The sequence below is a fragment of the Elephas maximus genome, chromosome 2 (assembly GCF_024166365.1).
Source record: "Elephas maximus indicus isolate mEleMax1 chromosome 2, mEleMax1 primary haplotype, whole genome shotgun sequence".
NCBI lineage: Eukaryota > Metazoa > Chordata > Mammalia > Proboscidea > Elephantidae > Elephas > Elephas maximus.
Genome location: NC_064820.1, coordinates 122,752,802 through 122,768,200, shown reverse-complemented (window position 1 = coordinate 122,768,200; position 15,399 = coordinate 122,752,802). Strand labels below are relative to the sequence as shown.

Sequence of the window (15,399 nt, the reverse complement as noted above, 5' to 3'; positions counted from 1 at the left end):
GGATGGATTTATATCTGGGTTCTCAATTCTGTCCCATTGGTCTATGTGCCTGTTGTCGTACCAGTACCAGGCTGTTTTGACTACTGTGGCTGTGTAATAGCTTCTGAAATCAGGTAGAGTGAGGCCTCCCACTTTCTTCTTCTTTTTCAGTAATGCTTTACTTATCCGGGGCTTCTTTCCCTTCCATATGAAGTTGGTGATTTGTTTCTCCATCACATTAAAAAATGTCATTGGAATTTGGATTGCAAGTGCATTGTATGTATAGATGGCTTTTGGTAGAATAGACATTTTTACTATGTTAAGTCTTCCTATCCATGAGCAAGGTATGTTTTTCCACTTATGTAGGTCCTTTTTAGTTTCTTGCACTAGTACTTTGTAGTTTTCTTTGTATAGGTCTTTTACATCTTAGGTAAAATTTATTCCTAAATATTTTATCTTCTTGGGGGCTACTGTGAATGGTATTGATTTGGCGATTTCCTCTTCGATGTTCTTTTTGTTGATGTAGAGGAATCCAAGTGATTTTTGCATGTTTATCTTATAACCTGAGACTCTGCCAAACTCTTCTATTAGTTTCAGTAGTTTTCTGGAGGATTCCTTAGGGTTTTCTGTGTATAAGATCATGTCATCTGCAAATAGAGATAATTTTACTTCCTTCTTGTCAATCTGGATGCCCTTTATTTCTTTGTCTAGCCTAATTGCTCTGGGTAGGACTTCTAGCACAATGTTGAGTAAGAGCGGTGATAAAGGACATCCTTGTCTGGTTCCCGTTTTCTCAAGGGAAATGCTTTCAGGCTCTCTCCATTTAGAATGATGTTGGCTGTTGTCTTTGTATAGATGCCCTTTATTATGTTGAGGAATTTTCCTTCAATTCCTATTTTGCTGAGAGTTTTTATCATGAATGGGTGTTGGACTTTGTCAAATGCCTTTTCTGCATCAATTGATAAGATCGTGTGGTTTTTGTCTTTTGTTTTATTTATACGGTGGATTACATTAATGGTTTTTCTAATATTAACCCAGCCTTGCATACCTGGTATAAATCCCACTTGGTCGTGGTGGATTATTTTTTTGATATGTTGTTGAATTCTCTTGGCTGGGATTTTGTTGAGGATTTTTGCATGTATGTTCATGAGGGATATATAGGTCTGTAATTTTCTTTTTTTGGGATGTCTTTACCTGGTTTTGGTATCAGGGAGATGGTGGCTTCATAGAATGAGTTAGGCAGTATTCCGTCATTTTCTATTCTTTGAAATACCTTTAGTAGTAGTGGTGTTAACTCTTCTCTGAAAGTTTGGTAGAACTCTGCAGTAAAGCCGTCCGGGCCAGGGCTTTTTTTTGTTGGGAGTTTTTTGATTAGCGTTTCAATCTCTTTTTTTGTTATGGGTCTATTTAGTTGTTCTACTTCTGATTGTGTTAGTTTAGGTAGGTCATGTTTTTCCAGGAATTCATCCATTTCTTCTAGGTTTGCAAATTTGTTAGAGTACAATTTTTCGTAATAATCTGTTATGATTCTTTTAATTTCAGTTGGGTCTGTTGTGATGTGGCCCATCTCGTCTCTTATTCAGGTTATTTGTTTCCTTTCCTGTATTTCTTTAGTCAGTCTGGCCAATGGTTTATCAATTTTGTTAATTTTTTTCAAAGAACCAGCTTTAGGCTTTGTTAATTCTTTCAATTGTTTTTCTGTTCTCTAATTCATTTAGTTCAGCTCTAATTTTTATTATTTGTTTTCTTCTGGTGCCTGATGGATTCTTTTGTTGCTCACTTTCTATTTGTTTAAGTTGTAGGGACAGTTCTCTGATTTTGGCTCTTTCTTCTTTTCGTATGTGTGCATTTATCTATATAAATTGGCCTCTGAGCACTGCTTTTGCTGTGTCCCAGAGGTTTTGATAGGAAGTGTTTTCATTCTCGTTGCATTCTATGAATTTCTTTATTCCCTCCTTAAAGTCTTCTATAACCCAGTCTTTTTTCAGCAGGGTATTGTTCAGTTTCCAAGTATTTGATTTCTTTTCCCTAATTTTTCTGTTATTGATCTCTAGTTTTATGGCCTTGTGGTCTGAGAAGATGCTTTGTAATATTTGGATGTTTTGGATCCTGCAAAGGTTTGTTTTATGACCTAATATATGGTCTATTCTAGAGAGTGTTCATGTGTGCTGGAAAAAAAAGTATACTTTGCAGCAGTTGGGTGGAGTGTCCTGTATAAATCTATGGGGTCAAGTTGTGTCTCTATTGAGCTTCTTACTGGAAGTCCTGTCCTTCTCTGAAAGTGGTGTGTTGAAGTCTCCTACTGTAATTGTGGAGGTGTCTATCTCACTTTTCAGTTCTGTTAAAGTTTGTTTTATGTATCTTGCAGTCCTGTCATTGGGTGCATAAATATTTAATGTGGTTATGTCTTCCTGGTCCACTGTCCCTTTAATCATTATGTAGTGTCCTTCTTTATCCTTTGTGGTGGATTTAACTTTAAAGTCTATTTTGTCAGAAATTAGTATTGCTACTCCTGCTATTTTTTGCTTGTTGTTTGCTTGATATATTTTTTTCCATCCTTTGAGTTTTAGTTTGTGTCTCTAAGTCTAAGGTGTGTCTCTTGTAGGCAGCATATAAACGGATCGTGTTTCTTTATCCAGTCTGAGACTCTCTGTCTCTTTATTGGTGCATTTAGTCCATTTACATTCAGCGTAATTATAGATAAGTATGTGTTTAGTGTTGTCATTTTGATGCCTTTTTGTGTGTGTTGTTGACAATTTCATTTTTCCACTTACTTTTTTGTGCTGAGATGTTTTTCTTTGTAAATTGTGAGATCCTCATTTTCATAGTTCGACTTTATGTTTGCTGAGTCTTCATGTTTTTCTTGGAAACGCTATCATTTATGGACTTCTTTTATTCCTTTTTAAGTGTAGAGGATTGTAGATGGGTAAATTCATGAGAAGAGTATTTGTGGCTTATTACAGTCGGGAGACTCAGGTTCAATTCCTAGCCAATGCACCTCATGCTTAGCCACCATACGTCTGTCATTGGAGGGCTTTGTGTTGCCATGATGCTGGACATGTCTCAGTGGAACTTCTAGAGTAAGAGACTAGGGAGAAAGGCCTGGCAATCTACTTCTGAAAATCAACCATGAAACTCTATGGATCACGACAGCCCAATCCACAGCCAATCATGGGGATGGCACATAATCAGGCAGCATTGCGACCCATTGTGGGCGCAATTACCATAATCCCACGCTGATAACAACAGTCTAGTTCTGTTTAGAAAAGCCTCCGTGTACATGTGGTTTTTCACTTGGCCTTAATCCTTGCTCCTGATTCCATTTATTCCCTGTGTTCTTCATCTTGAAAACCCATTGCCATTGAGTCAGTGACCCCATGTATGTCAGAGTAGAACTGCATTCCATAGGATTTGCAGTGGCTGTGATCTTATGGAACTAGATCTCCAGGCCTTTCTTTCACAGCAATCAGTAGTTTGATTTGAACCACCAACCTTTCAGTTTAGTGTTGTTGTTGTTAGATGCCATCAAGTCGACTTCCGACTCATAGCAACCCCATGTGACAGAGTAGAACTGCCCGATAGGATTTCCTAGGCTGTGACCTTTTATAGGAACAGATCGTCAGGTCTTTCTCCCAAGGGACCATTGGGTGGGTTCGTGCAGCTAACATTTTGGTTAGCAGCCAGGCACTTGACCTTGACTGAAGGTTATTTGATGTTTCAGCTTGTCCCAAAGAACAGTAATTCATGTCACCATTTCTCTGAGAGTGACTACTCCATGCCTCCTGTCTTGCTTCTGAAGCTCAGAGCAATCCCCAGGCAGTAACCACTGTAATACTGGTCAAGCTGATATTAAGGGCTATGTTCATAGGTGTGGTCCCTGCCATGATTTATGCTGACAGCATTTGTCAGACCTCTTTATCGTCAGACCTCTTTGCCGAGTGCTTCTTTTTCGGTACTGAGTTACGCTTAGCATAGAGTTGTTCTTACCTTTGAAGCCTTTTTTTGTCCCTGCCCAGTATAGCCTCTGTGCTATGCTACTAAAAGTGGGGGAGGGTGTTAGGGTTGGTAGATAAGAAGTCTTACCCTTTCCTGCCTGCTACCAGCTGACAGTGCAAACCGACAAAGCAGGCTCTTGGCATTAGAAAAAAAAATCTTGTTGAAAATGAAATTAGAATTCCTCTGCTAGACAGGAAATTAATTGAGGCTGAATGTAGTAGACAGAGACATAAGCTGGACTACTTGTGTCATCACTGAGGAGTGTTCTTTATAATGTGAATTAGATTAGCTGCACAGTGACTGGCAGGGGTTGGAGGGAGGCTCAGGAGGGTGGAGAAAAGAGGAAGAGGTGAAAGGGGCTCCTTAGAATTTAAACTCTGGTTACAAAAATGTATTTATAGTACCTATTGCCTCTTAGTACATCAAACGCTGAGTAAGCAAAGCTCCTTAGCCTCTTTTGTTATTATTTCTGCAAAGTAGCCATCATGACACTGATGACATTGCAGTTTATTCATTCCAAGCACTTATAGATCATCACAGTAAACCAGCCATATGCCAGGTGCTTAGGGCTAAATAGAGACCCTGGGTGATGCATACAGTTTGCGTCCTTGATTGCTACCTGAAAGGTTGGAAGTTTGGATCCATCTAGAGGTACCTTAGGAACTCTGGTGGTGCAGTGGCTGCTAACCAAAAGGTCAGCAGTTTGGACCTGCCAGCTGCTCCACAGGAGAAGGATGTGGCAGTCTGCTTCTGGAAAGATTTACAGCCATGGAAACCCTATGGGGCAGTTCTACTCTGTCATAAAGGGTCACTATGAGTCGGAATCAACTCAACAGCAATGGGTTTGGTTTTGGTTTTAGACGCACCTTAGAAGAAAGGCCTGGCAGTCTACTTCTAAAAAAAAATCAGCCACTGAAAACCCGTTGGAGCACAGTTCTACTCTAACACACGTGAAGTCTCTACGAGTCAGCATTGACTCAATGGCAACTGGTAGAGCTAAATAATGAAAACACTTAGTCACTGCCTTCGAGGAGCTTTTAGTGTCTGGTAGGAAAGAATATTGGAAAGCATTATGACTGCAGATAACATAGCCAGGTGAGAAATAGCATTAGAACACTTAAGATTATTTAGTCAAAAAGCAGCTGATGCATACCCTGACAAAATCAGCAAAAAAAGGAAGAAATTGGTAAGAAGAGACAACTGAATAGCCATAAAGGAACTCTGGGAGCAAGTTCTAGGGATATGGCAGCAGCAGCTAAGGGGCAGTCTCTTCAGGATGCTCAGTCAGGAGAATCAACTCCAAGCAGCCTTAGGTTCATCCGCTCAAGACTAAGTCCTCGAAAGAAGATAGCTGAGTCCAGTTTGGGCCGCGTCCTCACTTCTTGGCTCGGGCGAAAGTAGGGTACTTGTATAATCTCACAAAGACTATATGCAGTGTTTCCCCAAAGAAGGCAAAAACTCAGATGTCCACCATGGACATTGTAAAATTTAGCTGTTAATGTGGTTCTTAGGATTGCCAGACAAGTGAGCAGGCAGGTGTTTTATTTTGGGCATACTCTGTGTTGAGGTTTTGATGGGTTGAGGCCGTAAAACTTGAAATCACTCATCTATAGGGGCATCAACTCATTGGCACTTCTATTCTCTGATCCTAGTGTGAGCAGTCCCACCTCATGAGAGAGCATGAGGATGTCCAGGAGCGAACGACGCTTCGGTACGAGGAGCGCATCACAGAGCTCCACAGCATCATCGCAGAGCTCAATAAGAAGATAGACCGTTTGCAAGGCACCACTATCAGGTAAAGAGGGTCCAAGTCATGGCTTTCTCTCTGCCCTCTGTGCCATACCATGGGTCTTGGAGTTGAAGTGGTCCTCCTGAAATTATGATGATGTTTTGTTTGTAACTATAATTTTACGATTTATAAAGTACTTTCTCTAGGCTTTATTAACTATGAGATTTCACCTCCCTTATCCTGTTCCGACATTGATCCGCACAATGGAGGTAGACAGGGTAAGAATAAACCAGTTTATGGATAAGAGTACAGACTCTCTGAAGTTAAGTAAAGTGCTTTATTAACTGGTTCTAAATGGTGTTCCCGTCTGTCTTGGAGACCAGCATACCTACCCCCCTCTCTTTGGTTCATTAGGTCCGCTCTAGATGTGTAAGCTCTGTGCCTCCCTGGAGGATCTTAAGAGATTTGTGGATGTGGCTTATAACTAAGCATTACTGTAGGCTTCTAGATAATCTAATAATATTTTGAGCTTACTTCAAGTTGCTTTACCATCACTGGCTTATTATCCTCTTACCTGACTCCTAAGATAGGAGGCAAGATGTGATCCATCATTTTATTGATGAAAAACTGAGCTTGAAATTATTAAAGGACAGCTTTGAAGTTATACTTAGCAAAGGGTCAGAGTCCAGAATATTTCTGCCTTAATTTTCTTTCCATAAAAGTGACTGGCAGGCACTGTGGAAAATAGTTCAGTGTTTCCTCAAAAAAGTTAAACAGAATTTGACTTTATGATCCAGCAGTTCTACTCCTAGGTATATTACCAAAAAGAATTGAAAGCAGGAACACAAACAAATACTTGTACACCAAATGGTCTTTGCAGCACTGTTCCCAATAGCTGAAAGGTAGAAACAGACTAATTCCATCATCAGATAAATGGATAAACAAAATGTGATACGTACATATGATGGAATATTACTCAGCCATAAAAAGAAACAAAGTCTTGATACACGCTTATAACATGGATGAACCTTGAAAACAATATCCTGATACCTCCTTTGCCATGAGACCAGAAGAACTGGATGCTGCCCAGCTAGCATTACTGAAGGGTTTGACAAAAGATTCCACAGAATACTGATCAAAAGGAGAAAAATGTAAAACAGAATTTTAAATTCTCACAGACTCCAGACATCCTGGAGCCATGAAGGTTGGATGAGCCCCTGAAACTATTGCCCTGAGATAATCTTTGAACCTCAAACCAAAAATAATCCATGAAATCTTCTTAAAACCAAACAGTAGTAGTTTAGCTTAAATAGTAAAAAAAAAAAAATGCCCGCCTTGAGAGCATTATGCTCTTTTAAGAACTGTCTACACGGAATCAAATTGACAATAGCAACTGGAAACATTAGATAGGAGTCTTAGGGGGCAGTGAATTTATGGTAATAGGGGAGGAACAACTCAGAAAAGGAGGGAGAGAATGGTTGCACAACGAAGAATGTGATCAATGTCAACTTAATGGTACATGTAGAAACTGTTGTATTGGTGTATGTTCTGCTGTGTATATTCTCAACAACAGCAACAAAATAAATAAAATTATTAAAAAAAAAAACCTGTGCTTAAAATGCTATTTTCAGTGAAAAGGAATTGGGAGTTTAAAGAGGGCAGTCTACATTAGAAGCCAGACTATAACATTTCTGAGGGTTACAATTTGATGTTCAATGAATAGATTTAAACACTGTGTGTAAATCAATAAATAGTTCATGAGAAAAAGAAAACATTATGCTGAATGAAATAAGTCAGTTATAAAAGGACAAATACAGTATGACTCCACTTACCCAAAATATCTAGAGTAGGCTAATGTATGGAGACCAAAGATTATTAGTGATTACCTAAAGTGAGAGGAAAGGGGGGAAAAGGAACTATTGCTTAGGGGGCATTGGGCTTCCTGTTAAAAGAGATGGAAAAAATTGGAAACAGGGATGATGGTTGTACAACATGATAATCATGATTAATGTCACTGAATTGTACATGTAAAAAATGTTGAAATGGCAAATGTTTTGTCGTATATATTTTTATCACAATGAAAAAGGGCAGGATAAAAAAAAATGTAGAGGCCATTAAACTCCCAATTTTGTAGACATATATTCAAACCCATTGCCTTCAAGTCAATTTTGACTCATAGAGACCCTATAGGATCCAGCAGAACTGCCCACAGGGCTTCCAAGGCTGTAGTCTTTATGGAAGCAGACTGCCACATTTTTCTCCTGTGGAGCAACTGGTGGGTTTGAACCGTTGACCTTTCGGTTAACAGCCAAGCGCTTATCTGTTGTTCCAGCAGGGCTCCTCATATTTATATTTAGAAATAGAAAAATGCTAGAAATAAATATACCAAGATATTAGTAATAGTTATCTTCATATGGTGATTTCTGTTCTCTTAACTCTAATTTACAAATAAATTTTACATAATGAAAAAAAAAAAAGTGGCAGGGTTCCTGCTTTCCTTGTTCATCATTCACTAAATCTCCCGCAGACAGTACTAAGTTGGTGTGACTGCCTGCCCTCGTTTAGAGGAGGGGATTGCTTTAAATTACTTGCTGAGCCAGAGATGAGAACATTTATCTTACTGGCTGAGCTCAGGGAGCAGCTCTGAGGAAAGCAAGTGGTTGGCACCTACCTTTCTGAAGAAAGGGTACTTTGTTTGTGCTGTGTTTGTGCAAGCCGCAATTAAAACATTTTTAGAGGCAGCTACTTTAAATTCATGCTCTAGAAGTCCTGGGTCAGAGGAAACTTTGGCTGCATTTTTTTCCAACTCTGAAAGTAACAGTAATGACAGGGCTACTTGATGAGGGTACTGATGGGCCTCTGTTTTTTTGGGCATAATTGTGGAAAAATTTGCACTGAGCTGGAGCCACACAATAAATTTCATGTTCCAATTTGGAACCTCAAGCCTTTAAAATTGTATCCTGGTCTTCAGAATGATTGTAGGTTAGAAATACATGAGCAGAATAGAATTTTTAGCCTAAAGAAATGATTATAGCAAATGTAAAGGAGCCCAACAGAGGACACAGGCAAATTTGTAATTTCCATTAAAACGTATTGCTCTTTTAAACATTTGAGAAGGTGAAGGCAAATGGGCTCAGTGAGTTGTGAAAAAAAAAAAATGCCTCACACATCAACTAGAAAACTCAATTTCAGGATGTTTAAATGTAATGGCCGAACTGCTTCATGTTAAAATACAGTGAGCTTCTTGACCATAAACATTCGTTAGTACTTTTTATTTAAGAGAGATTATATCTGTGCAGATGTCACATTAGATTCTGCCAGTTTTTATTATGTAAATGAGCTGGCCCCTCCTTGAGGGGACGCCCTGCAAGGCTGGAAGATGGGCAGACGTGTGGGCCAGCAAGACAAGGGTCTTCTTATCCTCTGAGCTGCAATGGCTAAGGCAGCTCCCCAGCCCAAGGACTCTAGGACATTGGTTTGACCTCAGGTCCTGAGATGCTGCGATAGGCCTGATACAGCAGGAACGAGACACCTTGGATGAACTCAAACCCAAACCTACTGCCATCCAGTTGATTCCAACTCATAACAACCCTATTAGACAGAGTAGAACTGCCCATAGGATTTCCAAGGCTGTGATCTTTTATGGAAGCAGACTGCCATATTTTCTTCCTCAGAATGGCTGGTGAATTCAAACCACTGACCTTTTGATTAGCAGCTGAGCACTTAACCACTGCACCACTGGAACTTCTCGGATGAAATCAAACTGCCCTCATATCCAGGGTCTAGACAATTGATTGTCACTCTAGTCAGGTGCCATGCTGTTACAGAATCTCTTCTACTTTCAATCTGGGCTTGAGTCAGTAATTTATTTCAGAAGCTGAAAAAAACATTGAAAAGGGAATAGTTTACATAGCTGTGGTATATCTACATTTAAGCAATAATGAATTGCTTAAAGAAAATGACAAGCTCATAGTTTTGAATTTTTAATCTCAGGTCACAATCAGAGTAGTCCATGTTTTCTGCTTCATCTCTTATAGCCACATGGCTAGTGTAGCCAAGAGTTAGATACTGCAGGTTGCTGGATTCCAGTGTAAGCTGAATTCACAGCCACATTAGGTCTCTTACGTGAAGATTGAACATTGATAGAAAAAGATGAAACTGAGAATTTGAATGGGGATATTTGGGTAGAGTCAAATGACTTCAAATACCTAGCTTGTGCAAATACCACTGAGTTTCCCTTCCAACAGAAGCAGTCTCTTTTCCATCTTGATAAAGCTAGTCCTACCATTCTTAGAGACTGAAATAATATCGGAGGTATTTACCTTGAAAGGGGATACCAGATATCTTCATGCCCTTCTCCTCCTCCATTCCTCTAGACCTAAAATTAGTCAAATTCCAAGATGCCCCAGTGGGATAAGAAGAAAGTCCAACCTTGAAAGATACAGCTAACATGCCAAAAGGTTTGTAAGATTTTGTTAATTTAATTTCATAGAAATGGATGTGTGGGGTTAAGGTTTAAGAATTCTAGACCAGGGAGAGAGGAATACAGCGTTGGATTGATGATGAATTTATTTATATGACTACCAAAGATTCTGAATCCAGAATTTAGCTCAGGCAGTTTGAGTGACTGAAACCTGGACTCTGCTGAGGGCTACATTAAATGATGTTGAAATGCCAGAGCTTCCCTGATTTAATGTAGATGGAATCCAGAGGCCTAGGGAATCAGGAAAGTTGAGTTGGAGATGACATTGTTAAAATGGGGTTCTTGATACCACTTAACTGCTGAAATCAATGTAGACTTGGTCACTGTATTAGGCAACAGGGTCTGAGTAGTAATCAAAATGATTTGACCTGTAGGGATCTTTGTTAGTGGCTAATTGGTCAAGAACAAATCTGTCTTGGAAGAAGTACAACGAGAATGCTCCTTGGAGGCATGGATGGCGAGACTGAATTTCACATACTTTGGACATGTTGTCAGGAGGCATCAATCCATGGAGAAGGACATCATGCTTGGTAAAGTGGAGGGTCAGTGAAAACAACAAAGATCTTCAATGAGATGAACTGACACAGTGGCTGCAACAATGGGCTCAAGCATAGCAACAATTGTGAGGGTGGCACAGGACCAGGCACTGTTTCGTTCTATTGTGCATACGGTTGCTGAGTAGGAACTGACTCGACAGCACCTAACAACAACAATAGGTCATGGGGTTTCTAGGACTGACTGACATAAATAGGCAACCTACTATAGTCTTACTTATTGTTTATAGTAAGACAAACAAACAAAAAACTGGTGAACTTGACTTGCCACCACCATCGAAAATCATGGTCTCTCATTAAGTTCCCTTATCTGACCCAGTTCACAGATCCAGAGCCCCTTGAATGAAGGGGAAGATGTGTACAACCCTGCCACAACTGGGGACAGTAAATCTTCCTTCTAGCCATCTCAAAGAGAACACAGCCACTTACAAGGGTGACTGTGCCATGGGGAAAAGAGATAACCATATTCTGGGGACATTACTGGACACTGGCTCTGAGCTGATGGCAGTCCCTGGAGACCCAAAATGCCACCAAAGTCTACCAGTCAGAGTGGGGACTTATGAAGGACAGGCGGCAAGTGGCATTTGGGCCTGAGTCCATCCCATTGGGCCTAGTTATGACACTATCTGAGGGGTATCATTTTTCCATGCCCTGGAGATGTGGTAAATGCTACCAACTAGAAGCAGTATATGGTGCTGCTGTTCTCATAGGTAGAATACATGGATTCGCAGAAATGATGGCTATTTTCTTGCTTTTTTATATTGTTGTTGTTTCTGTTGTATGCCGTCGAGTTGATTCCAACACATAGTGGCCCTAAAACTGCCCCATAGGGTTTCCTAGGCTGAAATTTTTATGGGAGCTGATCGCTAGGTCTTTTCTGTCACAGAATGGTTGGTGGGTTCAAGCCACCAACCTTGAGGCTAGGCAATTTTCTTTTTCCTCTTATTTTCCCCTATGAGTTTACATAATGTTCAAAACCCATTGCCATCAAGTCGAATCTGACTCATAGTGACCCTATAGGACAGAGCAGAATTGCCCCATAAGGTTTCCAAGGAGCGGCTGTGGATTCAAACTGCCAACCTTCTGGTAAACAGCTGAGCTCTTAACCACTGTGCCACCAGTACTCCTACATAAGTTTAGTTGGTTTATAAATTATAAAGTTATAATTTAGTAGTTAGGTTATACGATATCCAGGTGAGTTTGTCATTGAAATAGAAGAGGAGTGAAGATCATGTAGCAGTGGATACAATAACTAATGGTTTCCTTTTATATTGGAGCAAGGGACAGCTACAGAAGCTTGGTGCCATTGCTGTTGCAATTTGGAAGTTTTAATGTGAGTAAAAGGGTGCTTATGTTTGCTGAGTGGCCAAAGAGGGTAGACTGTGAGGTTATTGTCTGGCACTTGGTCCATTCCTACCCATCTATTTAACCTTCCCAGAATCAAAGGGGCTAGACCATTAGGACTACTTTCCAGACCACATAAATAGCTTCACCAGTCAGATGTCCTTGCGTGGGTTTGGAAGACAGAAGGGAGGTGGGAGCCATTCTCCCCCAGGCCATGACAGTGGTTGCTGACACAGGCTTTGGTGCATTGACTGGCCAGACTCTTCATTCCACTGCCAGGTGCAGCCCTGTCTGGGGCTGTGGACCAGGTATGAAGGCAGCAGCAGTTTCCTGATCTTTGAATGACTGCAGCTGTGATGGCAAACACAACAGCTCGGGGTGGCTTCCACCCACCCTCCCTTCTTCACTTAAAACACCCAGCATAGTTTGTTTTCCTCACTGGATTCTGCCTGTTGTTGTTGTTCAGTGCAGTCAGGTTGGTTCCGATTCGTAGTGACCCTGTGTACAACACAACAAAACACTACCCAGTCCTGCACCATCCTCGCAATCATTGTTATGCTTGAGCCCATTGTTGCGGCCACTGTGTCAGTCCCTCTCGTTGAGGGCCTTTTTTCCACTGACCTTCTGCTTTACCAAGCATGATGTCCTTCTCCAGGGACTGATTCCTCCTGATAACATGTCCAAAGTATGTGAGATGTAGTCTTACCATCCTTGCTTCTAAGGAGCATTCTGGTTGTTCTTCTTCCAAGACAGATTTGTTCATTCCTCTGACAGTCCATGGTACATTCAGTATTCCTCGCCAACACCACAATTCAAAGGCGTCAATTCTTTGGTCTTCCTCATTCAGTGTCCAGCTTTCACATGCATATGAAGCAACTGAAAACACCATGGCTTGGGTCAGGCACACCTTAGTCCGCAAAGTGACATCTTTGCTTTTCAACACTCTAAAGAGGCCTTTTGCAGCAGATTTGTCCAATGCAATGCATTGTCTGATTTCTTGACTGCTGCTTCCACAGTCATTGACTGTGGATCCAAGTAAAATGAAATCCTTGACAACTTCAGTCTTTTCTCCATTTATCATGATGTTGCTTATTGGCCCGTCGTGAGGATTTTTGTTTTCTTTGCATCCGAAACCTCATCTCCTAGAAATAAACACTGGGCATTTTGTATATAAATGGCCTTGTAAAAATTTTATTCATGAGTATTTTACACAAATTGGGTCATACAGTACACTGTGTTTTCTAATATGTGCTTTTTTACTGAACTATATGTTATGAGTGGCTTTTTTCCCTAAACTTCATTTATTTTGTTGTTCTTGAGAATATACACAGCAAAACATACACCAATTCAGCATTTTCTACATGTACAATTTAGTGACATTGATTACATTCTTGGGATTGTGCTACCATTCTCTCCCTCATCTTCTGAGGTATTCCTCTTTCATTAACATAAACTCCTTCATTAACATACACCATGCTCCCTAAGGTTCTTATCTAATCTTTCCAGTTGCTGTTGTTAATTTTATCCATTGTAGGTAGATCTTAAATGAGCATAATTCTCAAGGCCAACCTCTTTTAGTTAAGCTAAACTATAGTTCACTTTTGAGATGACTTCAGGGATATTTTTGGTTTAAGGTTTAAAGATGATCTGAAAACAATAGTTTCAGGGGCTTATCCACCCTCTATGGCTCCAGAAAGTCCAGAGTCAATGAGAATTTGAAATTCTGTTCTACATTTTCCCCCTTTTGATTAGGGTTCTTCTATGCCATCTTTGATCAAAACATTCAGTAATGGTAGCCAGGTACCATCCAGTTCTTCTGGTCTCATAGCAAAGAAGGCAATTAGCTGCACATTCCATATCTTTCTCCTATTCTTGACTCTCCTTCTTCCTCTGTTGCTCCAGGTGAATAGCGACCAATTGTGCCTTGGATGGCCACTTGCAAGCTTTTTAGGCTCCAGGCACTATGCAACGAACCAGGAGGTAGAACAGAACCACTAAATGCATTAGTAGGCAAATTAACTGGGATATCCCATGAAACTATGACTCTAAACCAAGGAACCAAATCCCTTGAGGTGTTTGGTTATACATAAGCAGCCTCAGCAGCTACTCTTTTTTTTTTTTTTTGTCATTGTTGTAAATATAAGTGGCTTTTATTATTATTATTATTGCTCATCTGACTTGGGAGATTATATAATAGGATGGGGAAAATGGAAAAGCACATCATATGGGGCAATTCTGCTCTGTCCTATAGGGTTGCTATAAGTCTGAACTGATTCAACAGCAATGGGTTTTTTTTTTTTAATTAGTAAAGAATGTCTGCCTTGAGAATTGTGCTCTTTTAAGAACTATATATATAGGATCAAATTGACCACAGCCAATTCAAAAAGTTAGATAGAAACCTTAGGGGGCAGTAAGTTTATGTTAGCGGTGGAGAAACAATTCAGAAAAAGAGGGTGAGAATGTTTGCACAACTTGGAGAATGTAATCAATGTCGCTGAATTGTACATGTAGAAATGGTATATATGCTGCTGTGTATATTTTCAACAACAACAAAAATAAATCATTAAAAAAAAAAGTACATCAGTAGTTCACTTTAAATCTGAAAAAATAAGTCTAAACGAATTAAACATGAGATCTTTTGTTTCCCAGGGAGATTATTTTCTTTTCCCATAAGCTACTCTCATAACATGAGCCTTTCACTGCCAGCTCTCATGAGTAGTCCATGTTTTCTGCTTCATTTCCAGTTTGTTCTTTAGCCCACTGCTGCCTGGCTTCTGACCCTGACAGTTTACTGAAACGTTTTTTTTTAAAATCACCAATGATTTCTTAACTGCAAAATCCAATGGCTTTTTCTTGTTACAGGTCATTTTCTACAGCACTTTACCTTAAGTTCTCCTTTCCTTCTGATGTGTTCTTCTCAAACCTCTAGGACCCGTCATTCCTGGGTCTTCTCTTCTTTCCTTGGCATCTATCCTCAACCTCGGCTCTTGTCCTGGGCACTCCTCTCCACACCTTTACTTTGAATGGAAGCAGCCTTCTAGGTGTATGACCATAGGCATAGCAGTTAACCCTTCTGGGCCCCAGCTTCCTTGTCTCCAAAATGCCCCTCATTTTGGGACTGAGATAATATCCAAAGTCTCCATCTACTGTAATATAATCTGACCTTTAAGACTTCAGACCCGCCCCTGTGAGCCTGATCTCTCTCCTGATCTTTAGGCCCACACTTTAACCTGCATGCTGGATCTGTCCATTTGATGTTCCTGCATTTCAAACACAGTGCAGCCAAAGCCTCTTTATCTCCCAACAAAACATGG

The 15,399-nt window shown here is 40.2% G+C and overlaps 1 protein-coding gene across 2 annotated transcripts in view; it reads left to right on the top strand.

The window, feature by feature from the left end:
* Positions 1-15,399, top strand: part of MCC (MCC regulator of WNT signaling pathway) — a 535,647-nt gene that overhangs the window by 410,883 nt on the left and 109,365 nt on the right. For both annotated transcript variants that reach the window (XM_049872263.1, XM_049872274.1), the window contains one exon: positions 5,628-5,770. In XM_049872263.1, the coding sequence (XP_049728220.1) occupies positions 5,628-5,770 (143 nt within the window). The remainder of the gene's footprint in view (positions 1-5,627; positions 5,771-15,399) is intronic.